This window comes from Corvus cornix, chromosome 19 (assembly GCF_000738735.6).
Source record: "Corvus cornix cornix isolate S_Up_H32 chromosome 19, ASM73873v5, whole genome shotgun sequence".
NCBI classification, from domain to species: domain Eukaryota; kingdom Metazoa; phylum Chordata; class Aves; order Passeriformes; family Corvidae; genus Corvus; species Corvus cornix.
In genome coordinates this window covers 308828-334395 of record NC_046348.1, presented here as the reverse complement: position 1 = coordinate 334395, position 25568 = coordinate 308828, and the positions used below count along the sequence as shown (strand labels likewise).

Sequence of the window (25568 nt, the reverse complement as noted above, 5' to 3'; positions counted from 1 at the left end):
GCCACTGTCAACCAGCACCCCCAGGCTCTTTTCTGATGGAATGATTTCCAACCCCTCTGCCCCCAACCTGTCATGGATGCCAGCTGTAGGTGAGTGCCCAGGATGTGTTTTATTACTGCCCAGAACACCCAAACCACACAGGTTCACTGTAGGATTTCAGTAAAACTTGTCTCAAGGCTTCAAGGCACAGCTGCCCTGCTGCAGTGTCTTCAATGGCTGAAAATCTCACTGCTGATTAGAAGCAGCCAAAACAGCTTCTTCTCTTGTGCAAAACCCGGAGACTGGGAAAGTTTTGATGAAGATTACATGCATGTGCTGATTTCTGAGCAGGTACAAAGGATAAGGAATTTGATTCTGCAATGCAAGCATGCTAGCCTGCAGGTTTGACACCCATTCAGTATGGGAAGTAAAAAAACTTGTCATAATTACAATTTAGAGAGTCGTAACGCCTCTGATCAATTTTTTAGGGCAACAGAAAATAAAATATCATTGTGCTTCCATCTGAAGACTTACATTACTGGAAGTTTTTAGAAAGAAATTATATTAAAAAATCACATTACAGGAAATAAAACAGATGACATAGTCTTGAGCTCCCCTCTGGGAAACCATGTGCTGATGTTCAGTCAACAGCAGCCAGCGGAGCCTGATGTCCAGGCAGGAATTTCCCAGGAGCAGTTCGGTGCCACCATTAGGGGTTTCCAACGCTGGTCTGATGAGCAGGATTAGACACTGTCAATGAAGCAGAAAAAGCTGCTGAGAGGCAGAAAGTCTTCCCTGGACACACCATTTTCCTCCACCTTTTTGTCGTCCCTGTATTCTTGCACCTCTGAGACACGGTGGTGCTTCCAGCCTTAGAATGAGTGGTTTGGGGGCAATTTCTTTCCATTGGAAAAGGTTAAACTTCTAGCAACTGCTTTTAGCCCTGGAATTTCACTCTCTCTGGGTTACACAAACACGTTGGCTTCCTCCAAGCCTGGTGAGAAAGGAGCCACAGGAAGCAGCTCAGCACATTTTAGTAACCGTAAGACTACGATAAAAAAATAAATGAAAAAAACTCTGTTGTTTAGCTGGACTCAGCTAAAGAATGGGGTGAAGCCACCATAATTTAGCCTTTAAGTGCAAGTATCTGTCTTAAACAACAGTGTTTCCCTCAAATGGTTACTCAAACTCAATACAGGAACTGCATGGAGATGCTTTGTGATCTGTGCCTTGCAGAAGGACAGTGTAGGTGATCCCCAGGTTTTGTGATCATCTGTAAATGGGTTGTCAGAAGGAAAAAGAATCCAAGCCAGTCCATTCTTCAAGTATCCGTTCTCCCACATCATTTCAGCTGGGAGAGCCCTCATCAAAAGTGTTTCAGTAGGACACTGAGTGTCCACATCTCACAGAAAAAGACACTGTTTTACTGTGGCACATCACAACCTTTGACCATGTGTGTTCAGCTACTGGTGTGTGAGGCCATACAGTATCAAAACTACTCCAGATACACCTTAAACTGATTTAAAGCTTTGGGGAAGATGAGGGGAAAGCAGGAACTTGGAGCAGCAGAGTAAGACCTTGGAGCAGGTTGGCTAATTCTAGTTGATTTTTTCATCAACACCTTTCCTGTCAGGAAAGACTGTGGTTGTCCTGGAATAAGGTCATCACAGGAAACATTCACAAAGTCCAGAACAGACTGGATTTTGAGGGATTTCCCATCCTCTTGAAAGGAAGGGGCAGGGAATAAGGGATGATGAAAGTGATGGATTGTCTGCCACCAGTGCTGTCTGAGTGTGGCTAAATGGACAGTCATTGTCTTTTGGGGGCAGAGTCACTGTGGAAACCTTAATTCTTTCATTTTTTAGGCATGGAAGCAACCTCATAGTGCATTTATTATTTTTGACCGATCTCAGACCACTGGTACCTTTTGTGGCACTCTCTGGCTCATCTTTCCAGGGTGAGAGGTCAAGCACGTCGATCTCTTGGCAATCAGTGAAGTCCTCAGGATAAGTGTTGATCTTGAACACATCCCTGGGTATCTTTTTGATGTGAGTATTGTCACAGATCACCCTCGACACTGAAATTTTTCTCAAAGCTTGCAACTGTTGTGGAGTGAAAACTCCGGGGTTCTCCCACCAGAATCTGCAATGATATTTTCAGAAGCAGTTTATAATCTTTGGTTACTTGCTGAGATGGGAACCTGACCAAGGTGAGTCTGAACGGTGCTTAGATCCACCTTGATTCTCCAGGAACACCCTTTTAGAAAGAGGTGTCTCCAGTGTGGCCAGACCTGGATTCTGCCAGTGCAGAGAGCCTGCCTCTTCCACACAGCATCAGCAGCCTGCTGGGATGCAGTCATTTATCCTCCCCTTTATGCCCTGAGAGCAAAAGCCACCTCAGGCAGAGACCACAGCAGAGACCCCCATGGTCTGGAGCTGGTGCTCCTCAGCCATGTGAATCTGGAGAAGCAGGCTGCAAAAAAGAGTCCTTTGGTAACTGGGCTAAAATCAAGGGGTGAGCCTTGCTGGGAGCACTCACTGGAGTGCTGTAGATGGGTTGGATTAATATGTCACAGGAAAGGTCAGCATTTCCCCCCTAAAAAATGCCACAGGGAACGTATCTCTCACCTGTCCCCATCACGCAGGTTCCTGAACTGGGTGCCAATAATGCAGGACAGGAGGGGCCCAACTCTGCCCTGGGGAACCACGGGCTCTGCAACTGCCCCAATCCAGAGGTCGATATTGTACGGTGTCCCATACACATTCATGAACTTCTTGGCCAGTTTGGGATTGCCGAGCACCTCAGACAATTCTTCCACAGTTTGGGGTTGGGAGAGCCCACAGAAGCCCCTCCAGGCATTGTAACCTGCAAGAGCAGGAGCAGCAGATGACCAGGACCCACCACCACGTCTCTACAACACCTTTCTTGGCCCATAGGCATTCCCTGCTTCTTCTCATGGCATTAAAGGATCTGGAAGGCACTGTTGTCCAGGCAGTCCCAACAATCATCACATTTTCAAAGGTCCTTCTTGTATGTACACTAAACTAACAGTTTGGGTTGTCTTTATGACTGCAGCTCATCCTGGTGGTTACATCTTTCTACTGCTGAGGGTGAATGCATCAGTCCTTGCAGCCTTGGAAGGCCAAATTTCTCAGATAAAATTCTTAGAAAAGAGGAAATCTAGCTGTGTTTAACCCAAGAGCACCTGTTCTTCTCTAGCACCTGGGGGGGGCAGTCCCACCTGTGGGTGCAAGGCACTTCTGCTCAGAACTCTGGCTTGTCTGGGACACGAGACAAGATTGATGAGCAAAGAACAAAGCCCAGGGGACCTGCCCAAGCCCATGTGAAAGCTGAATTTGGTCACTTGTGCCTGTACCTTCTGAACCACACATGCTCTCTCTTTGCAATACACCACTGTCTCTCACCTGCTTTCTTACATTATCCCAAATATCATCTTTGATTTCTAAGCCTTTTGCCCTTGTTTTAAATGTCTCAGAAAAAGACTTTTATAATACAGAGACCTTTTTTTCCCCTGAGCTTGACTGTCTGTCCATCCTTCACCCTCAAATCAAGGTTTCTTCCCATTAGTATAGAAAAAGCTCAGTTCATTCATAAGCAGCAGAAGGAAAAAAGTCTTATTCATAGGAGGTGTGGACTTGTGTCTCCTTACCTGGAAGGCCATGGTCTCTTCCCCGTTGCATGTTCATGGCTCCTAGATCCAGACCCATCACCTCTGTCTGTTCAAAGAGGTGGTTCTGGAGCTCCTCAACGAGCAGCTGGTTCTGTTTCATGAGTTTTGCATGATCCACAAGCATGCCCCGGATCAGGGGGTCGATGCCTCCTGCAGCCATTGCAAATCAAGGAAATATTTTTTGTGCCAATCTGCAGCTTTGGTGGTCCCTTTCATGCAGCTGAAACAGTCTGTTATGGGCTGGGTGGGGTTTTCATCTCCATATTTTCATTTCACCATGTGTATATAGAATCACAGAATCACAGAACCATGGAATGGTTTGGGTTGGAAGGGACTTTAAAGCTCATCCTGTTCCACCCCCTGCCATGGGCAGGGACACCTCCCACTGTCCCAGGCTGCTCCAAGCCCTGTCCAGCCTGGCCTTGGACACTTCCAAGGGATCCAGGGGCAGCCCCAGCTGCTCTGGGCACCCTGTGCCAGGGCCTGCCCACCCTCACAGTGGTACCTGTATGAATCTGTACATGTCTGCAGATGCCAGTAAACAAAGCCTCTCATAGTAACTGAGTTCCTTATCCCTCCCCATCCCTCAGCTTTTCCTTCCACAGCCCTAAAACCACTTGCTGCCCACCAGTCCCTTTCCAAGTCTGCTCCTCAGCCTGCCAGGCTGCAGCATGTCCTGGTGCCTGGGGGCTCTGTCCAAGGTTTTAGGATTTGCAATGGATTTAGTTTATAATTCACTATTAGATGACAGATCTTTAAAAAACATTAAACGTAATGATAGAATTAATTCATGTGTGATTGTCCGTGTCTTTTTCATAGCAATTAAGGAGACGGTATGAGCAAAACACAGGAAAATTGGCTGCACACGTGTAATTATATTTCTCATAATTAGTTAAATAACCTATTTTGGAAGAGACATTTGTCTTCCTTGGAAAGACTCATGTCTGGAGATCTCAGCTGTGCAATAGCAGGACCCCATAACTCCAGTTAGAGCCAGGAAGAGGAATGGGCACCTCTAGGAAGGAACAATGCTGCTTTAGCTCAATTAAACTGGATGCATCACCCTCTGTCCATGTCTCCTGATTGCAGGGGGATATAAGAGCTTTGATTGACACAGACTTTGGTGGACTGGCGTTGGGCACAGGGAGTCTCCTGCCTCCTGGAGCAGCAGGAGGAGCTGCACCATCTGAGTGGATGTGGAGCACTCCCATTGTCAGGCCTTGCTGAGCTGGGAGGTGTCCAAGGAATGACTGGACATGGTGCTCAGTGCTCTGGGCTGGGTGACAAGGTGGGGATCAGTCACAGGTTGGACTTGATGGTCTTGGGGATTTTTTCCAACCTAAATGATTCTGGGATTCTGTAATTCCATGTGCCTGACCAGCTGACCTCCACCTCAGGACCAGACCAGGACCACTGCTCCATGTTCTTACCTTCCATTATAATTCTCCACGGAGCACAAAAGGTCAAATGCAGAGGGACATGGGAGAAGGAACCCAAAGGCTGGAAGCTCTCGTTCAAACGGGACACAAAAGGCTGCACCGACGTATGGCCGAATCGAAAAGCCAGGGAGAAAACATTTGAGGCCCTCGGATCCACCTTCTCATTGTAACCACTGTACGAAGGGATCCACTTGCTGGTCTCCTCGGCCAGCAGGAGTGGGAGGTAATCTCTGTAGGTTATGATCTGAAAAAGCACAAGAGCACAGCACGTTATCAGCAGCTGCAGCAGACATGCCATCAAAGGCAAGTGCAGAGAACGAACTCTGCAGCAGAACTCATTAAGATCTTTAGAAAAAAGAGCTGTAGCAATGGAAAAAGTTTGGCATAATGGATTTAAATCATTTTTAAATGTGAAATTATTTTATCTAATAAATAATTTATACATTAAATATAATAAATAATTGATAAATCAGTAATATGACGCATAAAAAAGCTCTGGATATCCATGCTGTCTCAGATGGACTATCCTCATTCACAATTTCCATCTCCCACAAATAACTGCACTGATTTTACAAAGCATGGTTTTCCTCCTTTTGCCTGGAGGAAAAACCACTCCTAAGTGTGTGGATGATAAACAGCAAACAGTGATCAGTACCTGGTTTATGGCAATCACAATCTTTCGACTCTCCTGGTAAAGCTTTTCCCCATCCCAGTGGGGATTTAAATTCCTCAGCTCCATAGCCAAGCGATTGTGCTCTCGGACAAAGAGAGTGTGCATTGCAGACAGTCCCAGGTTTTCTGTCACGCGTTTGTCACCTAAAATGAAAATATTTTGGGGATTTTGTACATTGCTTTCAATTTCAGAAGCAGGTTTTTGTGTTAGGACAGACAAGTAACAAGTGGTGATGTTCCTGGTGATAATGCTATGGCTGCCCCACCCCTACAAGTGTCCAGGGCCAGGCTGGAAGGGACTTGGAGCACCCTGGGATAGTGGAAGGTGTCTCTGCCCATGACACAGGGTGGAATAGGATGGGCTTTAAGCTCCCTTCCAACCCAAACCATTCTGTGATTCTATGAAGGCTGGAGGGGACCCAGGGAGAGATCTCACTCCTCTGTAAGATGATGGAAGAAGCACTGAGCATTTCCTCACTCAGCAAGGTTTCCCATTTCCTCATTCTCAGCATGCAGAGAATGAGGAAATGGGAACACTCTGTATTCCTATGATTGATTTTGCAAGCTTCACATTTATAATGGTTTTTTTTAACATTATGCCTATGATGGATCACTTCAAATTTAAGTAAGTTCTGTGTTTGTCCTCGGTTTGTTTAAATTTCAGACAAACTTCTAGACTTTTCTGCTGATGTACGGTGGGTTAGTTAATCAATCAACTAGATTACTTAAGAGTGTTTAATTGTTAGTATTGATTGGGTTGAAAACTGAATCATAGAATCACAGAATGAAAGGGACTTTAAAGCCCATCCCATTTCAACCTTCCACCATCCCAGGCTGCTCCAAACCCCATCCAGCCTGGCACTGGACACTCCCAGGGCTGGGGCAGCCACAGCTTCTCTGGGCACCTTGTGCCAGGGCCTCCCCATTCTCACAGGGAGCAATTTCTTCCGTATATCTAATTTAATCTACTCTCTTTCAGTGTGAAGCCGTTCCCCCTTGTCCTCCCACTACAGTCACTGATCCAGTCCCTCTCCAGATTCCCTGTAGTCCCTTCAGATCCTGGAAGGTGCTGTGAGGTCTCCACACAACCTCCTCTTCTCCAGGCTGCACAGCCCCAACTTTCTCAGCCTGTCAGTGCTGACAAGCTGACAACTGGCATTCAGTTCATGAATGGTGAATTCTAGGTAGGAGTAAAAAAGTCCCTGAGAAGTTTTAAGCACTGTTGGTTATTCTATTGAAAATTTCTCCTGCTTTTGAGAAGACTTTATAAAGGAAGAACAATTTGCTGTAATTCTTCTGGGAAATTAAAATAATTTTTATGTTAATTAATCAATTATTGCTTGATTTTTTTTTTTTTCCTAACTGTGGGGAGGATCCATTGTCTTTCACCTTACGTAGTCATGTCTTGAAGAGCCTCATTCAAATATCACGGAATCACAGAATATTCTCTGTTGGAAGGGACCCACAAGGATCCTATATGGAGATATTTGACCCTTTTTGATTTTATGCCCCACTGAAAACAACCCCCCAGCTGCACCTTACCTGCTTTAAAACAGGGGATGTTGGCGCTCTTGTTGGTGAGAACACAAACACTGTGCGTTGTGTTCTCGAAGGGCAGCAGTTCCAGCCCCTCATCCATGAAATCCTGGTTCAAGGCCATCAGGCCCAGCTGGTTGGTGAGATTTCTCAGGCTCCTGGCCAGGGAGTCGTCGCTGCCGTACACCGTGCTGGCGTCGATGAACGACGTGGCGGCGTTGAGCTGCTCCCGGCTGAACGTGCTGGGATTGCACACGGAGGCGGACTGGACGAACGGCATGCAGGTGTCGGAGCTCAGCATCCGGGGATCGTCGGGGGGGAACTAAAGCAAAGGAGTGAAGTGATGCCTCAGAAAGTCCCGCGGTTTTATTTTTGCTGCTGTGAGAGTGTGGGATGGGTGAGAGTCAGGGTACCTTAATGGGGAAGCAGGGGGGCTTGAAGGCACAGCTGGTGTGGCACTGGAGCTCCAGGCTGGCTCCTTCCCCGCTGGCAGGGGCCAGGTCTATGTCGTGGTTGACCCACTGGCCCCAGTGCATGAAGACCAGCGAGAGCTGCCGGTCTGCGGTGACGTTCTCGTTGGCCGTGTGAGCAATTTCGTTGGATACTTTTCGAACCTGCAGAAAACCGAAATGAAAATGTATGTGACTGTCTCTGCCATGGTGGATTTGCATCTCGCTCAAACTCCCCCTGTGAGATCTTGGAATCACAGAATCACGAAAGTCGGAAAAGACCTCCAAGATCATCAGCTTTCAACCGAGTATCCTCATTCCCACTAAACCATCTCGAGAAGTACCACATCTACCTGATTTTTGGACACCTCCAGGGATTGACTCCTCCACTGCCCTGAAGATCCTGCTCCAATGCTTAACCCCTATTTCAGGGAAGACATTTTTCCTAATATCCTGAACCTCCCCTAGTACAATTTGAAGCTATTTCCTCTTGTCCTGTCACTTGTTCCCTTGGAGAAGAGGCCAACCTAGTCCTTTCAGGTGGTTGTAGATCATGCACAAGATGATCTTAGATAAGCTACTAAGAATTAATTATGACATTAAACAGTTCCATGTCATTCCCCAGCTCTATCCAATCAGGAGTAAAAGTAGACTCCACAGCCCTTCAGCCAAACCTGGCTTCATGGAAAGCCCATTCCAGCTGAAACTTGTTCGTGCGCATCCAGAAAGTCAAGAACGTGGCTGAGGAGCTCCCAAGCCTTGTGGTTTGTACAAACCTCCTGGTGTCCTTGAGCACACTGACTGCAGCAATCCTTGGGACGCACACTTTAGAAACTGCTTAGGGAAGCATCCACAACCTTTTTGCTCATGTCTGTCTCCAACAAAAAATATTAACCTGAGCCATAACTCAGCTGCGGAAAAGCAGCCTCAATTCAGCTCCTGAGATCAAAGATCAAGCAATTTAGATGTTGTCACTGCTTCCCTCCTGACAGGTGCAGGGAGGGCAGTGCCCATGCTCATGGCTGGATCAGGATAACAATTCTCACCAGTGGGAGTGGGAATCCGTTGTAGTGCTTTCCTTCACTTGCTCCTCTGGGAACAGACACTCCATCTTCGTACAGGGCCGGGAGCCAGCGTGCGAAGGCGCGGTTAGAGGACCCCAGGTGGGAGTGATTTCTGCAGCATCAGCAGAAAAACAACTTCTGTTATTTTTTCAAACATCAGCAGCCTTGCACAGACCAACATTTCACAGTCCTTTATTCCACATATGAGCACTCTGGTAACAGGGGTGAGATTGGGAAAACACCAAGAAGCAAATTATACCAAGGCTATTGATGTGGAGAAAAAACAACTTTTTTTTAAAAGGTGCCTTGTGTCACTCTATCAATTTTATTTGTCATTTAAACCTACATTAATTTTATTTGGCATTTAAATCTCTGTACCATCTCTGTCTTCATTGGCCTCTCAAAATCAGACTCACAGCAGGGCCATCATCATGGTCAGGGTGGCCATGTCTTGTCCAGCTGGGGGCTGGAAGCTTCCAAGGATAAAGATTCTCCACCTCTGTGGGGATCTGTGCCAAGGCTGCCCCTTGGGGAAGTTTTTACACAGACCCTCTCAACCTGCAGTTGTGGCCATTGTTGTGTTGCCTTACACTGCTCTGAAAAGTCAGAATCACTAAAGTCAGCATTTTGTGTTCAGAAGACCAATAATTCTGATTGAGCCAATGATCTGTGGCCCTGCAGACACAAAACCCAGGCAATGCCTGTCTATATGACTGGATGTGGCACTCAGGGTTCTGGTCTGGTTGACAAGGTGGGGATGAGTCAAAGGTTGGACTTGATGGTCTTGGAGGTCTTTTCCAACAGAAATGATTCTGTGATTCTGCACTGGAAAAGGAGAGGAGTACCCAGTGTTTACAGCAGTGTGCCGTGAAATAAGAGCGTGTCCTAGGAAAATGACCCTGCCAGAGCCGAAGCAATTCCATCAAGTATTAAGGACTCAGAACCACCAGGTTCTTGTTCTGATTTTTATTACTGTCCTTGCAGGCAAAATATTCTTCCTGGTGTGTGCCTCAAACTGAGCAAGATCCTTGGGAAAATATTGACACCACAGGGATCCCTCAAGCCCAGTGGCCCCTCATCTCTCCCACAGCCCAACAAGGCCAAGGACAACCCTACCTTGAGCCTCAAATCAGCATGAACACAGAATCCCAGAATGGGTCAGGCTGGAAGAGACCCCACTGGGGTCACGTGGTCCCATGTCCCTGCTCAGGCAGGGTCATCTCAGACCATGAGGCAGAGGATTGTGTCCAGATAGTTCTGGAATATCCCCAGTGAGAGAGACGCCACACCCCCCCTGGGCAGACAGACACTGCTGTCCTTGTGGGGCTGGAGGCCCTGGACTCCATGGGAACAGACTGGAAAACCCCAGCGAGCGTGAGCTCCCCGCACACTGATGCAGAGCTGTGCTGTGTCATCACATCTGGTACATCTGTTTCATGCCAGATGCACATTGGATGCAAATCCCTCTCAGATTTGGGGGCTGGTGCTGGCACGGCAGGACAGGGAGCCTTGACCGCCATTGTCAGAGTAGGAATTTGGTCATTTTCTGGTCAAAAAAAAAAAGTTTGATCCCAGCTTTGAACCTGGAGGGAAACTATGTGCAAAAAGCTGAAGAACTAATTTTCTCAGATGAAAGATGTACAATACACAAAGTTGGAAGAGCCAAGAATTAAAGTCTTATTTAATTCCCATCCTTACTCATCACACAGATACATCAATAGCTGAATATTATCATCTGACTCAGCTGGGGAAATGAGTATTATCCCTATGGAAGAGTGCAGGGGTGATTTCCTGTAGCCTCCAGCAAAATGAGAGGTTGAGCCTTAGCCTCAAAATTTCCTCAGCTTCTTACCTGCCCCCACCCCGAGAAGTCCTTTCTTTCATCCAAAGCAGCACATAAAGGACAGTGGGGGCAAATCTGAGATTTTCAAGAAATTACATCTTTTTCCTGCCAGGCAAAGGTAGAAATGAATCCTCTGTTACAGGCTCATTAAACTGAGCATTTCACTCTTCTTGCTCAGTCAAAAGGCACTCTCACAAATCATCTACCCTGGGTCAGAATACGGATTTGAGACTCTCCCTGTCCACACATAAATCCTACCTGTTGTTGCACTCCCCAGTAATGGTCCGGTAAAAGTCCCTCTCCGGGCATTTAATGGAACGAGTCTGGTAGTCACAGCCAGTGCCCTTGGAAATCATCTCCTTCTGTCTCCTGCTTAGCAGGTCTGCAAGAGAAACCCTGAAAAGTAACATCTGATCCTACTCTTCTTTTGTTGTTTCAGCTTCTAAGTGTTCTAGGTCAACATTTGAGCCAGCTGAATCGGAGCTGTGGATTTAACACATCTGGATTGGAATTGTTAATTTGGTGCCTAAACCCTTTTGTGATTCAGCCGTCCCCTCTGGGCTAGGGAAACTGGGTGGGCATGCAGCAACATTCCAGGGGAATGTGGGGAGCATCATCACCAGGAAGGTGTTACCCCAGCTGGGAACAAAACGATGAGTTGCAGAGCAGTACAGCCGAGGTGTGAGGAGCAGAAGCGGAAGATGGACGGTTTTCAGTGGTTAGAGCCTCCAGTGGGTTTTGTCCCAGGTTTGTCACAGGTATTGTTAGGCTGTTTTCACAAGGATAGGAGAGATGGACTCTCAAAGATGATGAATAAAACACCTGGGGGGTCTGGTCTGTCTCTGAGCATCCTTAAAATCTATTCCCCTGTTGGGGAACAGTTTTATCCCCGGTTTTTTGGGTCTTGGCAGAGCTGCTCTCTGCCACCTGCTGTGGCACATTTCCTGCTCTTAGCTCTTTGTAAGACATTTTGGTCTAAATCACATTACCTGTGACATTGAAGCTCTGTTCCCCAGAGAGATGCAGCTTCATTTTGAGGAGTTTCAAAGTAGTTTCCAAGTAATCAGCAGCACGGACTGCAGATCTGGTTTTTCCTATTGGGTCCTTTAGGTGCTTCAGGAAATCCATTGGGTTGACAATCTTTTCCTCCAGTTTTCTCTTTAAGCTGAACATAGAAGAGTTCCATGAAGCACCTTCTCTGAATTCAGAGCTCCTCTGTCATGCTGGACTGGGTGTAATTAGCTGTGACAACCCTGCAGGGTGGCAGGCAGCCCTGCCCAGTAGGACGAGCTGTCTGCACATCAGCACATCAGCTCAGATGGTTTTGGCAAACAAATCATTGTAATCCCCTACTTCAACTTTGCAGTCACACTTCCTTGTCACAATAAATTTTGTTCTATCATGAGGAAATCCAGATCAATGAACTGTGACTGGATAGGATTTTACCTGTATTATGTTGCAAGGTGTATTCTGTGAACAGAGGGACAAACCTTGCTCCTGTTCCATCTCTTTCTGGTCCCATGGCTGTGTCTTGCTACTTCTGCAGGATGGGTGGAGAGCGACTCCTTCCCAAATCCTCCCACTGCCTGGAACCAGCCTTTTGGGACAATCACAGAGGATAGCTGGGGTTTGACTTCCACTGACACTTATCTGGGACAGGGTGTCCATCTGCACAGTTCCAGTCCTTCCAGAGAGGGGCAGAACTCTGGCTGCCAGGAGAGGACTCACATGTGTTCAGCATGTCTGAACCACTATGGACCAGCGAGAGGTGCCCGTGGCACGGTAGGTGAGGAAACAGTACTGGGGGTCATGATTGGTGGCTCTGGGACCAGAATCCAGCCAAACTGGGCAAAAGGATCCCTCTAGCTATGACAAGGAGAGCCCTGGCACTAAGGCTTCTCCATTATAAATATGCATTGGAAAAGAGAGAAAACACACATATATTTGATCTTATTGCCTTAAAATATTGGGGCCATCATGCAGGAAGAACTCACCTTTTCCGGGCCTGTAAATATGCTGTGTCTACCAACTGCCTGGCCTCAGTAATGATGCTCAGGAGAGACGAATCTGAAAGCACCTCTGAGACTTCTGCTCAAAAGAATGAAAGAAGAAAAAGCAGAAATTGAGGATACTCAATTATAACATACACCAGGAGCTTTGTTCTCCACTAAACCATGTCCCCAGCAGCTACATACACAGGTTTTTTGAACATTTCCAGGGATGGTGACTCCACCACTGCCCTGGGAAGCCTGTTTCAAGGCTTCCTAATATTTCCCATGGAGAAATTTCCCCCAATATCCAATCTAAACCTCTGGCACAATTTGAGGCCATTTCCTCTCCTCCTGGCCCTGTTCCCTGGCAGCAGAGCCCGACCCCTCCAGCTGCCCCCTCCTGTCAGGGACTTGTGCAGAGCCACAAGGTCCCCCCTGAGCCTCCTTTGCTCCAGCCTGAGCCCCTTTCCAGCTCCCTCAGCCACTCCCGAGGCTCCAGACATTTCCCCAGGGAAAGTGCACAGAAGAAGCCAAAGACACAATCTGTGCCCCAGGTTCCCTGTCATAAAAGGTTGATTTATGCATGGAAGGGTTGGCTGCTGGTTAAATAGGGAGTTTCCTTAGGCAAACCTCTCAGGTATCAACTTCATTGTTAGAGGATCAATCTACAGGACATTTCAGTTCTTTATTGAAGCAGTGTCTAACTGGGAGCTCAGACTGAGTTTTGATTCACATCCTTTCCAGTAGAGCAGCAGCCAAAGGACAAACAGGAACCTACCATTCCCTGAGAAGCCCATTGCTCCAACTGCACAGAGGGTGATGATGGATCCCAGGAGAGTCATCCTTGGGTTTGTGCCTAGAGAGAAATGCAACATAAAATCCTCAATGGACAGGGCTTCACTGAGGGGTCAGAACAGATTGACATGTTTGGTTTCAATATCTCTTTCAGGATTCAGGAATCTGTCGGTGGGACTCGGGCTGTGGCTGTGGCTGTAGGTGTTGGCAGGACACCAGGACATCTCTGAGTGGTGGGACCCTCAGCAAACCGGGCTGAGTAGCTGCCAAGGAACAGGCAGACAGGTACAGTCCAGCCTCAGTGATGGAGAATATTGGGAAAGTGAGTTGGAAGAGGGCGGTGTCCTGGTGTCCTGTCTTTGGCAATGTCCACAAGCAGCTGGTGGAAAGGAGCCTGACCCCACACATCCCTCTCTGCCCCCTCTGTCCTGATGTTGAACGAAACAAGCTGCCACATCTATCATCAGTCTTTCAACCACCCCTGCCAGTCCTCCTGCTGCTCCCTGAAATTTGCCTCTATTCCTGCTTCACATTAACAGCAGAAATGTGCATGATCTGTTCCACCAGTGTCTCCCCCTGTGGCACAGTACCTTCCCTGAATGGAGATTTTTCACCCAAAGGTTGCAGCTAGATCTATTTTAAGTAATTTAGCCAACATTTTAGCTATTTAGAACCAGACAGAGACAAAATTTGGAAGAACTAACAGATTTCTCACAGTGGGAGAGGTTACCTTAACTTTAAATTCCATGAAAATTCCTGGACCATCTTCTTGGGGATTGAAAGCTGCTTATTCCTTGCAACCTTATATTGCAGGATATTTCTGCATGAGGCATAAATCAGAGTGTCTTTGCTCACTTTTCACAATAAATTAAATACATATCAGGGGAGAAGGAGGAATGAAGTACCACCAGCTCCCAACACTGCACTATGCCTCCCATCTCCTTGGGTTCACCCATGGAATGCACCAATATCCACACCAGAAATATCAAATACAGCTATAAAATGAAAATGCATTGATCTTACCTGCCATCTCTGCAGCACTGGCAGGGCTGGGAAATAAGTCAGTCCTTTATACACCTGCACTGGGGCAGAAATTAGTCGGGTCTAAGATGGGCGTGGCCAAAAAAATGGGACCAGACTGAGCCAAGAGGAAATATCTGCTGGTTTGCTTTCCTGGAATGATCTAAAAAGTGCACACATCTCCATTCCTTCCGACTTCCTTCTTGAAAAACCAGTAAAAAAAGGAATGAAGACATGCATTTCTTACCTGCAAGTGAAAGAGATTAGCTTAACTTTATGACGGTAAAAGATCATGGTGGAATTTGGCTTCTTTTTCCTTGTTGGTTGACAGCTCTGAAGGTTTGGGAAGCCAGAAATGGATCATTTTGCCAGCATGCATTTGTGGAACATCCCAGCATCCACACAGAGCATGTGTGAATGGTGGGCCTGCCACTATCTGTGTCCAGGAAAACAAAGTTGTGTCCCATTAGGGATTTGGAAATTCCTAAAAAATAATTGCTGATTATTGGGGATGACACAGACTGGACAAGGAATGAGGCAGTAGCACGTAGCAGGGTCAAGCTGTCTCCAGCAAAATCACATGGACAGGAATATGGACAATCCCAAAGTTGTATCTGTGCAAATTCTTAGAAAGGAGCAAAGTCTTGGGCCAAATGATGTCATTCATTTCAATGTGAATTATGACAGATGGTTAGGAGCAAATTCTTCTGTGAGGGTGAGCAGGCCCTGGCACAGGGTGCCCAGAGCAGCTGGGGCTGCCCCTGGATCCCTGGCAGTGCCCAAGGCCAGGCTGGACATTGGGGCTTGGAGCAGCCTGGGACAGTGGGAGGTGTCCCTGCCCACGGCAGGGGGTGAAATGGGATGAACTTCAGGGTCCCTTCCAACCCAAATTCTTCTATGATTCCATGATATGCAAGAGGGAAAAGGACAGTACTTCAGTGGACTAATGGGAAGGTAGTAGAAATAATTTAATCCTTTGAACATTGGTGACGCTGATAACAAAAGACAATGCTGATTTTTCTTGCCATCAATCAGCCTTGTAAACCTCCCAGGATTATGGAGTCAATCCTTCCTACTGTTTAAATATTTTCACAGCTCTTATTAAGCCAAAATAAATAAAAGAAAAGCATGTATGATAAAGGAAACTGCTACCAAAAAGATGCCATTTTAAATCTGTGGGGGGAAAAAAAGGAAAGAAAAAGAAAGATGCACGAAGGCCAGGTTTTCAGAAACTGAAAATGCAAAGTCAATATTTCTCCCCTAAAGAGAAGTTTGAAGCCAAAGCAGAAGGTGGCCCCCAGCACCAGAGGGACTCTGACCACCCTGCCAGGTGCTCCACCTTATCTATCCAGCTTTCCTTGCAAAACGTGTGTGGGCAGAAGTCCAGGTGCCTGCTGGGTGGCTTTGCTACTTTTTTTGTGTTTGTGACAAGTATCTTTGCCATTAGTGACTCTTAAGGAAACTTCCCTGTCTGACCAGCCAGGAGCCACCCTGGCAGTCCCAGCGGCACCACCTGAGCTGGGGCCCCTTCCCAGCAGAGGGGATCAGGGACCTGTGCACAGCCAGGTGAGGGGCACTCCGAGACATGGCAGGAGCCGATGGCTCCAGACTTTCCTGTGCTTGGACTGCAGGGGTATAACAGCCCAGGGTTTCCTTTGTTTGGATCCGTGCTCAGAGGCACCAACTCGAGCTGTTATTCTGTTGTTACACCAAGATTAAAATATTTTGAGCATCCAGACATCTGTGACTCTCCTGTGGGAAACCTGGGGTCGAGCTGGTGAGGAAACCTGGTCTGACTGGGCAAGTGTGAGGGGTGTGAGCACTCAAGTGGGGTCACTGGAGCCACGGCTGAAAAGGGACCTCAGTCCCAGCTCAGGCGGTGCCAGTGGGACTGGCAGGGTGGCTCCTGGACGGTCAGACAAGGATTTGTCCTTTACACCTCACTGGCAGGCTGGTGACCCCCACTGCCCTTGGACAGGGACTCTGTTCACCCTCGAGGACACACGTCCTTGTGGGCAGGTGGCCCCACACTGCTCCCATGGCTCCAGTCCCCTGCGAGGCAAAGGTTGCCTTCACTTTACATGTCCTGTCTGTTACTGGGGTGTAAGTGCCGTTCCCAAGGCTTTCACATGTCAGGCAAGCAGTACCATGTCACCTCCAGCTGGGATTTGTGGTGTTCCAGTGCAATCTTTGGAGCCTCCAGAGAACCCAGGGTATCCTGCTCACCAAGGCTGATGTACACTCAGAAATGTACAAGGCTTCCAGGCAACCGGGGCAATAATTATCCATGAGTTATCTGACCAAGCAGCAGATCTCCCCTGCCTTGAGAAGATGCAGATTTCTTTTCTCTCAGGTTCTTGGTATTGTTAACATTACTTCTCGGTCCTGTTCAGGCTGCAGATCTTCACCAGTAAATCCCAGTATAAACCCAGAGCTGTGTAAAACACTGATGGTGTTTGCTAAAAATGTGACTAAGCAGTAGGCATAGGAACAAGGTCATTAAACTCCAGCAACACAAACAAAAGAAAGAGCTCATTATTGCATTCCTATTTACCATCCTAATGGCAAAAGGCAGCATCCTCCTCTTCCTCATTTGACACCTCTGATATTCCTGCAAGCTCTTTCAGCTTTGTTTCCATAGAAATCATAGAATCACAGAATCCCAGACTGGTTTGGTTTGGAAGGGACCGTAAAGCTCATTTCATTCCACCCCATCCCGTGGGCAGGGACACTTTCCACTAGACCAGATTGCTCCAAGCCCCATTTAACCTGGCCTTGGATGACAGAGACACATTTAAATCCCAGGTGTGAACCATGATGCCTCAAGTTTAATAATGATTAAGGACTTAACTTAGGTACAACTTCAAATGTACAAAGTTTCCTCTTCACCTGCCAATGGTGTATTTTTCCTATATTTCAAACTGTGGATTTATTTACAAATTGAGAGCCAATAGCCTGTACAAGCCAAGCTGTCCTTGTCCAGGGCACAGGTTTACAGAACTGTCTCCAGTGCATCTTCTGCTCCAATAGATGAAAGGCAGAGCTTATAAAGGGATGGAGTGAGCAGAATGAAACAGATAAAAGTGAGAAGTGATAAGTTACAGCACAGAAATTGTAGGGCAAGTAGAGGACGAAAACTTCCCAGGAGCACAAGGGTGACATTTAACAAAACCAGATTGTCCAGCTTTAAAAACAGAAAGGCTGCCACACTAAAAGAGAACTTTAACCCTTTATGGATAAGTGACAGCAACAGCAAGGGATGCTCAGGAGGTGGCACCACAGCATCACTGAGGTGTTCAGGGGTGTTTCCAGCTGTGTGATGCTCAGGAGTGACATTATCACCTCTTTTGGAAGCCCTCCTTTAAAGACTCAACAAACTTCTCAAACTTCTTCCTGCCCCATCTTTTAGTAAACCTTTCTTCCATCCCTTCCACTTCTCTTCCAGACTGTGAACCCATGCTCAGGCTGGAAAGTGGGAGATGGCTTCTCTGGAGATGGGGCTGGCAGGACTAGAAGGCAGAACACAGGAGGATGGTTTCTCCATTTTCCTTGTATCTTCCTGCTCTGGAATCAGTTCCCATCTTATCTGGAAATATGGGACACAGCAGAAGTTGGCAGGCCCCTGGAAAGCCACTGCAAGAACACACGGCTTCAAATACTCCAGAGATTTATTTAAGCAAAGAGAGTGGAAGAAGCTTTAGATCCCACTGCAGTTTTCATTGTGTCCCACAGCTGGGAGATATGGGAGCCATCCACTGCCACAGACGCTTCCTCCTGGACTGCAGCTTAAATTCTTAAGAGGCTGAATATGTGAATAGAAGCAAGAAAGGATCACAGATTTTGTGGCTTGATGCAATGCTTAACCCTATGAAGGAATGTCTGTATGGACAGAGCTTGCAGGGGTTCCCTGGTGTTCCAAGGCCCCTCTGGATCATCCTATGCCCTCACATTGCAACCAGTGACACGCTGGTTTATGGTGAGAGCAGTGTCTTTAACACTGCAGCAAGCGATGGGAGGGAACAGTGAATCAAGGAATCACAAAATCATTTCGGTTGGAAAAACCCTTTCAGACAATTGAATCCAACTATTCCCCCAGTACTGCCAAGGCCACCACTAACCCATGTCCTCAAGTGCCACATCTCCATGTTTTTTGAGCAATTCCGGGGATGGTGATTCCACCACTGCCCTGGGCAACTTGTTCTCGTGCCTGACCACCCTTTCAGTGCAGGAATTTTTCCTAATATCCAACTTAAACCTCCCCTGGCACAACTTGAGACCATTCCCTCTCCTCAGGAATGGTGAGCGCTGTGTGCTGGGTCCAGCAAAGCCAGTGCTCGGGCAGGGCTGGCACTGTTTTGGAAGACCACTGAAACTTGGAAGATCAAAAAGGGTGAAAATGAGAGTTTGAACATTTCCTTGATTTAGAAACTCTGCCTCATGACACACCTCGTGGTTTTCCCTATTGCGTAACACTGTAAAGTGCCATTTGTTACAAGAGAAGAGCTGTCAGCTCTCTGTTGAACTCAGACTTTTTTGTAAACACATCCCGTTCTTTTTATCAGGCAAGACTGTTTTGTCTGTAAATATGACAAGAATTGTGGATGAAAATAGGTGTTCACTGCCAACGACACAAGATTAGATAAGGAAAAAAGTCAACAAGATGAAAGATTCAGAGGAATATTGGGGCAATTCCGACCAGTGCAATGAAAGTGTGAGTCCAGCTGGGTTGCAAAAACAGCTGGGGGATATGGTGTCCTCCAGTCTCCTCCAGACCCTGCTGTTGGAGCTCTCCAGACCACACCTTTCAACCTCCTTAACCCCCTCAGACCTCTCTTTTCAGGTCTGGTCTCCTCCAACCTCCTCTGTTATGGTGCCCCTCCTCTCCAGGTCACTCTGCTCCCACTCTGATTCTCTCCAGGTCCCTCCATTGGGGTCTAGACCCTCCCATCCTTTTGATATCATGGTGGGCCACTCCAGACCCCATTTTGGGGTCTGGTAATGTGCACGTCCCTGCTAATAAATCCCCATGGGAGGGGCATGGAGTGCCAGCAACATAGAGAAGCTCTTGCACAGCTCTTGGACACAATTCCAGGAACCCAGGGAGGGCTTTGGATGTCTCCGGATGAGTCCCAAAGCCAGCTCCAAGGATAGTGCTTCTAGGAGTGCCCTCCAAATTGGATTTATGCTCCAAAGGAGAGGCCAAGTCACTACCAGACCTTGCTCAGCAAGGATTTCCTCTCAACAGCCACCTTTTCATCCTTTCTCCAAATCCCCTGCTCCAAAAGCCCAAATGCAGGCAGCAACCTGGTGAGAACCACACAAGCCTGAAACATCTTCTCCCAGCTGCAGGACAGAACCTGCCAGATCCATGGCTCAGGCTGCCTCTGAGAGCCGTGTCTGGACAGGCTGTCACAGAGGCAAAAATAGGGATATTGTAGGAAGAGGGGATGGAGAAGGCTGGGATGTCCCCAGGCCAGAAAAGGAGACTGGGGACAGTTGTCCTGGGACAAGTTTCCTGTTGGATACAAGGAGAGGAGACAGGACACAGATCTCCCACCATGTCCATCCCCCATGTCATCACCACTGGCGTTGTAGCCAGTGTCCGGTTCTGGTTCCCTGCACTCCTGGGATGCTCTGTGCAGGGCAGGTGGCAGCAGGAGCAGCAGTCCCCAGGCTGGACGTGCAGCAGGGATGGCAGAATCCACCTCCAGGGTGGGACCAGGTCCTGCTGTGTCCCTGGGCAGGGTTACAGCCAGGGGCTCCTGCGGACACAGGCCAGACAAGCTGCTGTGATGGCCGAGTGGTGAAGGCGTTGGACTTGAAATCCAATGGGGTTTCCCTGCGCAGGTTCAAGTCCTGCTCACAGCGGGAGTTTTACTGTCAGTCCCTGTCTCCCTGGCCCCAGGAGGGACGGGCGGTCACACCCCCTCAAGGGACCCCTGTGTTCCTGTCCTGGCCCTGGTCTCCAGGGACTCTTTACCTTTAGGAGATGGTCAGGAGGGTGTTCAGGGGGGCAGCCCTGCACCTCTTCTTACCACAGGAAACAGGAAGAAATCCTGCAATAGCATGTCCCCCCCTCTCCCCCAATACAGCCATGTCACCCTGCTCCCTACAGCTGTGTGACACTGTTCCCTACAGCTGTGTCACCCTGCTCCCTACAGCTGTGTGACACTGCTCCCTACAGCTGTGTCACCCTGCTCCCTACAGCTGTGTGACCCTGTTCCCTACAGCTGTGTGACACTGTTCCCTACAGCTGTGTGACCCTGTTCCCTACAGCTGTGTCACCCTGTTCCCTACAGCTGTGTGACACTGCTCCCTACAGCTGTGTCACCCTGTTCCCTACAGCTGTGTCACCCTGTTCCCTACAGCTGTGTGACACTGCTCCCTATCGATGTGTCACCCTGCTTTCTACCTCCTGTCGTCCTGCTCCCTTACAGAGGTGTCACACTGTTCCCTAGAATTGTGTCACCCTGCTTTCTATAAATGTGTCACCCTACTCCCTGCAGCCCATCATCCCAAAAGCCATGTCACCCTGCTCCCATAAGGCATGTCACCCTGCTCCCTGCAGCTGTGTCACCCTGATCCCATAAGGCATGTCACCCTGCTCACTGCAGCCGTGTCATCCTGCTCCCTGCAGCTGTGTCACCCTGCTCCCTGCAGCTGTGTCACCCTGGTCCCTGCAGCTGTCACCCTGCTCACTGCAGCTGTGTCACCCTGCTCCCAAAATCCGTGTCACCCTGCTCCTTGCAGCCGTGTCACCCTGCTCACTGCAGCCATGTCACCCTGCTCCCAAAATCCGGGTCACCCTGCTCCCTACAGCTGTGTCACCCTGCTCCCTGCAGCTGTGTCACCCTCTTCCCACAGCCCATACCCTGCTCCCTGCAGCCATGTCACTCTGCAGTGATAGACTGAGCTTTGTTTGAACAAGCTGCTTGAGCTCTGTGATTTATTATGTCCCTGATAGTCAGAGATTAATGTCTTGAGTGTGTTCAAGAGGTAAGGGCAAAGGCTGATAAGAAGCAGATCCTGTGGAGGTGGGGTAATGTTTTTTATCATGCCAATTCCCTTCCTTCCAACAACTCCTGACTGGCACAATAAAGCATTCAGGAGAAATGGGGGCCTGACCCTGGTCATGGCATTGGAAGGGGACATAAACCATCACAGCCCCCAGTGTTGCATCAGTGTAAAACCCCTCCCCAGGGAGGTATCGGGGCACTGCCTCATGAGCTCCCTACATCCCTGTCCCACCCTGCTCCTACACCCCACCACAGGGGTATCACCCCACTGGCAGGTGCAGCCTGACGGCAGTGGGAGGACAGGAAGCTGCTGCCACCCCCCAAAATTCATCCCGCCCTGACCCAGTCCCACACACTGGGAGCTTCTGAACCCTGAACTGAACCCCAGGAGCTGCTCCAGGACAGCACAGCCACCCAGGAAAAGATTGGGACCTGTGGTGGCTGCAGGAGCCCCTTCCCTGGCTGGGAATCGAACCCAGACCGCGGCAGTGAGAGTGCCGAATCCTGACCACTAGACCACCAGGGATGAGTAGTGACCACCAGGGAGGAGTGGTGACCACCAGTGTAGAGTGGCCACCACCAGGATGACCTGCTGCTGGCATCAACCAAGCCCTGAAGGGACAGGGACACTTGCTCCCCACGGTTCAAGGAGAGGACCAGAGGGGATGGATGTCACAGCCTTTCTGGGGGAATTGGCAGCGATGCCTGTGGCGTTGGGAAGCCCCTCTGTGCAAGAGGACCCCACCTCTGCAGGCCAGGGAAGCAGGACGTGGTTATGCCGTGACTCTGACCACTACTGAAGGCAGGTTTGGGGAAGGCAGTGACGGCAAATGGTCCGGGAAAAGGTGTAGCATCCTCTGGGGGTTCACCAGGGAGGTTTTCCTGCTGCTGCTGGATCATGGCCACTTGGGGCTGCTGGACATTGCCAGGCTCGTGTGCCACACACCACACTGGGCACAGTGTCACGGACACAACAATACTGACCCCCAGGGCACAGTCAGAGCTTCCCCAGAGTCACCTGGGGAGAAGAACAAAAGTGCAGGTACAGGCTGACTATCAGCAGAGCCTTTCCTGGGCGAGGGAAACGGGTGTGAGCCCCAGCACTGGGCAGGGAGTGTGTCTGGAGCCCCCATTCCTGATAGTTTTACCTTGCCATCTTGTTTTTCTATGAGGAAACAGCTGGTTGGGGCCATCTTTTAGAACCTATTCTGAAGCTGTGAAGAGCAGGTAGGTGATTCTTGTTTGCAGAGAGTCCGTAGGGGGAGTAGAGACTTCTGTCTTCCTTTGCCCCACAGAAGGGGAACAAAAAGCAGCTTCCTGATGAACAGGGAGATGGAGAGCAGCTGGAAATACCCCCCACTTCCCCCTCACTCCCCAGGGATTTGCTGCCAGCATGGGCAGCAAGACAGGGCATTGCAGAGCCCCGGATCCCTGCCCAGGACAAAAAGCACAAGGGAGAGCCCAGGGCTCAAGGGGACAGTAAAAGTGTCCCCTGTGCCTGCAGCTCCCAGCACGGCAGGGCTCCGATCCCAGGCGAAGGAGCGCTGACACAGAGGACGGACCTCCTGAGCTGTGTGCAGGGAGGAGACCCCGAGAGGGGAGCACGGGCGTGTCCCCAGGGCCCCTCAGCAGATGGGTGAACCGCGGCTGAGGTGGAAGTGAGTGGAAGGGCTCCAGGAACGCTTCCCGTGGAGGACAGCAGAGGGCCTGGTGATCCTTGGATGCTCGCGTGTGGTTGGGAGGGGAAGTAAATGGACAGAGAGAAAAAACCTCTCCGGTTTTCAGGGATCGATGCACACAGACTGGGGAAACCTCCGTGTGTCTTGCCTTGTCCCATGCAGCTCCCAAAAAATGGCCAGTGCAGCTCCCGTCTCCATCTGAGGCCAAAACCCACCACAGTTCCCCCCTGCAGCCATTCCATGACCTGGTCTGGGGTCCCAGTGGGACTTCGGGCATCCCGCCCCCCATCCCTGTGGTGCCACGATCTCATCCCAGGTTTCTCTGCAGTGCCTGGTGGATCCCAGATGCCGCCTTTGCTAACACGTTTCCTTGGGGAGCTGCGCTGCAAGAAGGAGAAGGCAAAGGGAGGCAGCTTTGGGGAATGCAGAGTAGGCCTGGAGGAAGGATGGAGCCACGACAAATGACCTGGCATATTTCCAACCTTCTGGCATCTCTGCTGTGAGGGCCAGGGCTGCAGAATGCACTTTCAAAAAGCCCTGCACAGAGCAAAGCCTGCCCGTGAGGGGCAAGGCTGAGCTGTGTGAGGATGCTGCAGGATTGTGCCAGCCCTTGGGCATGTCAGGAGCAGGGAAGGGGGAGGCTGTGCAGGGCTGAGGCAGAGTCACCCTGCACTGTCAGAGCAAAAATCAGATGTCACGGTTTCAGTTGCCTTTACCAGCTGTGACAGAGTGTGAGCTCCAGCTGCCTTGCGGTTGGGGGAGCATCAGTACCTTTCTGTGGTTTCTTAGATCTCGATCTGGCCCTGTCACCTATTATGTCACAGGCAGTAACAGTTCCTTCGTCTGCCAGCATGTCTGGGAACACCAAACAGGTTCATTCGCATGTCCCAGGGCAGGACAGTCTCTGTCTCTGATCGAAGGTGAGTGGCTGCCACCCACCACGTGCAACTGGGAGGTGTCACGGCACAGGAGCTGCCTTTTGGAGCCCTTTGTCAGGCCGTGTGGCAGGGCAGGTGGAGGGCATAAAAACCAGACTTTTTCTACAGGCACTGCTCCTTGGAAAGAGAAATCCCAGCCCCAGGATCAGCCTTGGGGCAGTGGGGATGAGGCTCAGCACAAAATGCAATTATTGTTGTGCTGAGGAGGTGAAGGTGAGACCCACTGCCTTCCTTTGCACCTGCGTGGGTCTGGGGCATCAGCAGTGCCCCCACACATCAATTAGCCAGACCAACAGTCTAATCACAATTCTTGAATGCAACATGGCAGTAGCAATAAATAATCCAGCTCCCCACCTCTGACAGGGGGAAGTCCCTCGGCAAATTCCAGCTGAGGTTTTGTCCCTTGCAAAGCCTGAGTACCCGCAGCACGTTGCTGTGCTGCCCCAAAATGCCACCACCATGTGTCTGTGACAACCCCATGATGTCAGGCACTCGGTTCAGCTCCAGCTCCTGCTCATGAAGAGTCCTCAGGGTCCTCAGGACACCACCTGGATTGCTCCTGGGAGGATGAGTTGGAAAAGCCATGGGCTCCTGCCCACCCCAGCAGGGTCCCTGGCACAGCCCGGGAGACCCTCCTGCAGCACTGGTGCCCACCCATGGGGACATCATGGTGAAGGGACACTGGGGAGGCTCTGAGTGCCCCACAGACCCATGAGATCAGTGGGGGAGAAGAAGAGGGGCAGCAGAACAGCCCTTGTCTGCAGCCCTGCCGCAACACTGGGGCCGAGGGTCAGTGAGGAAATCCCAGGAACATGAGCTTGTGGTGCCTCGTGATCAGCAGCTGGGCTGGAAAACACCCAGAGGAACCACAGGCTGCGAGCTGGCAAAATGGGGCCCTGTCACAAAGAAGAGAGAGGTGGAAAAAGGGGAAATGCTCCCTGGGACATCCTGGAGAACCCATCGTGCCATGGCAAGGGCAGTGCCAAGGCCTCTGGGCAGACCATACCATGATCCCCTGACTGTGGGCAAGCACCAGGGACTGGGGTCTCTTGGTCCCTCTCCACTCCCTGGGCTGGGGAACCTCCTGCTCTGCCCTCTGCATCCCACCTTGTACCAAACCCCCTGGCACTTGGAGAAGATGCTCTTTGTAGAGTCAGCCCATCCAAGCAGGATTCCCAGTCAAGCCCTGCCATTACTGGGGGGTGTTGGGAGGGGTTTGGGGGCACAAGCCCCACACAGGAAGCACAGCACTGAGAATTTTGTGCTTGACGGTGCCAAGGCTGCCAGCCTGGATCTACAGGCAGCCTGCAGACTGAGTGTTCCTGCTGCCTGCCCTCACTGACCCCCTGTATCCACCCTGGACATTTCCCAGACCCACGACTGGAGAAGGGACCCCACGGCTGGACATGCACCTTCCATTTGAGGGTCTGAGCACCCCTGACCCCCAAAATGGGTT

General features: G+C 49.7%; 1 protein-coding gene and 2 non-coding genes across 3 annotated transcripts; 1 reads left to right on the top strand and 2 right to left on the bottom strand.

Annotated features, from left to right (window-relative positions):
* Nucleotides 1-944: 944 nt before the first annotated feature.
* On the bottom strand, nucleotides 945-11083 carry LOC104695782 (myeloperoxidase-like). The gene is made up of 10 exons (XM_039563162.1): nucleotides 10932-11083; nucleotides 8813-8942; nucleotides 7731-7931; nucleotides 7324-7639; nucleotides 5765-5925; nucleotides 5101-5353; nucleotides 3650-3820; nucleotides 2607-2844; nucleotides 1904-2121; nucleotides 945-973 (listed from the first exon to the last, which is right to left on the bottom strand). The coding sequence occupies exons 1-10, from the start codon at nucleotides 11081-11083 to the stop codon at nucleotides 945-947; spliced, it is 1869 nt and encodes a 622-aa protein (XP_039419096.1).
* A 9182-nt stretch (nucleotides 11084-20265) lies between these two features.
* Nucleotides 20266-20347, top strand: TRNAS-UGA. Its single transcript has one exon. It is a non-coding gene; the product is annotated as a tRNA-Ser (tRNA).
* A 1602-nt stretch (nucleotides 20348-21949) lies between these two features.
* Nucleotides 21950-22021, bottom strand: TRNAE-CUC. The gene has a single exon. It is a non-coding gene; the product is annotated as a tRNA-Glu (tRNA).
* Nucleotides 22022-25568: the final 3547 nt, after the last annotated feature.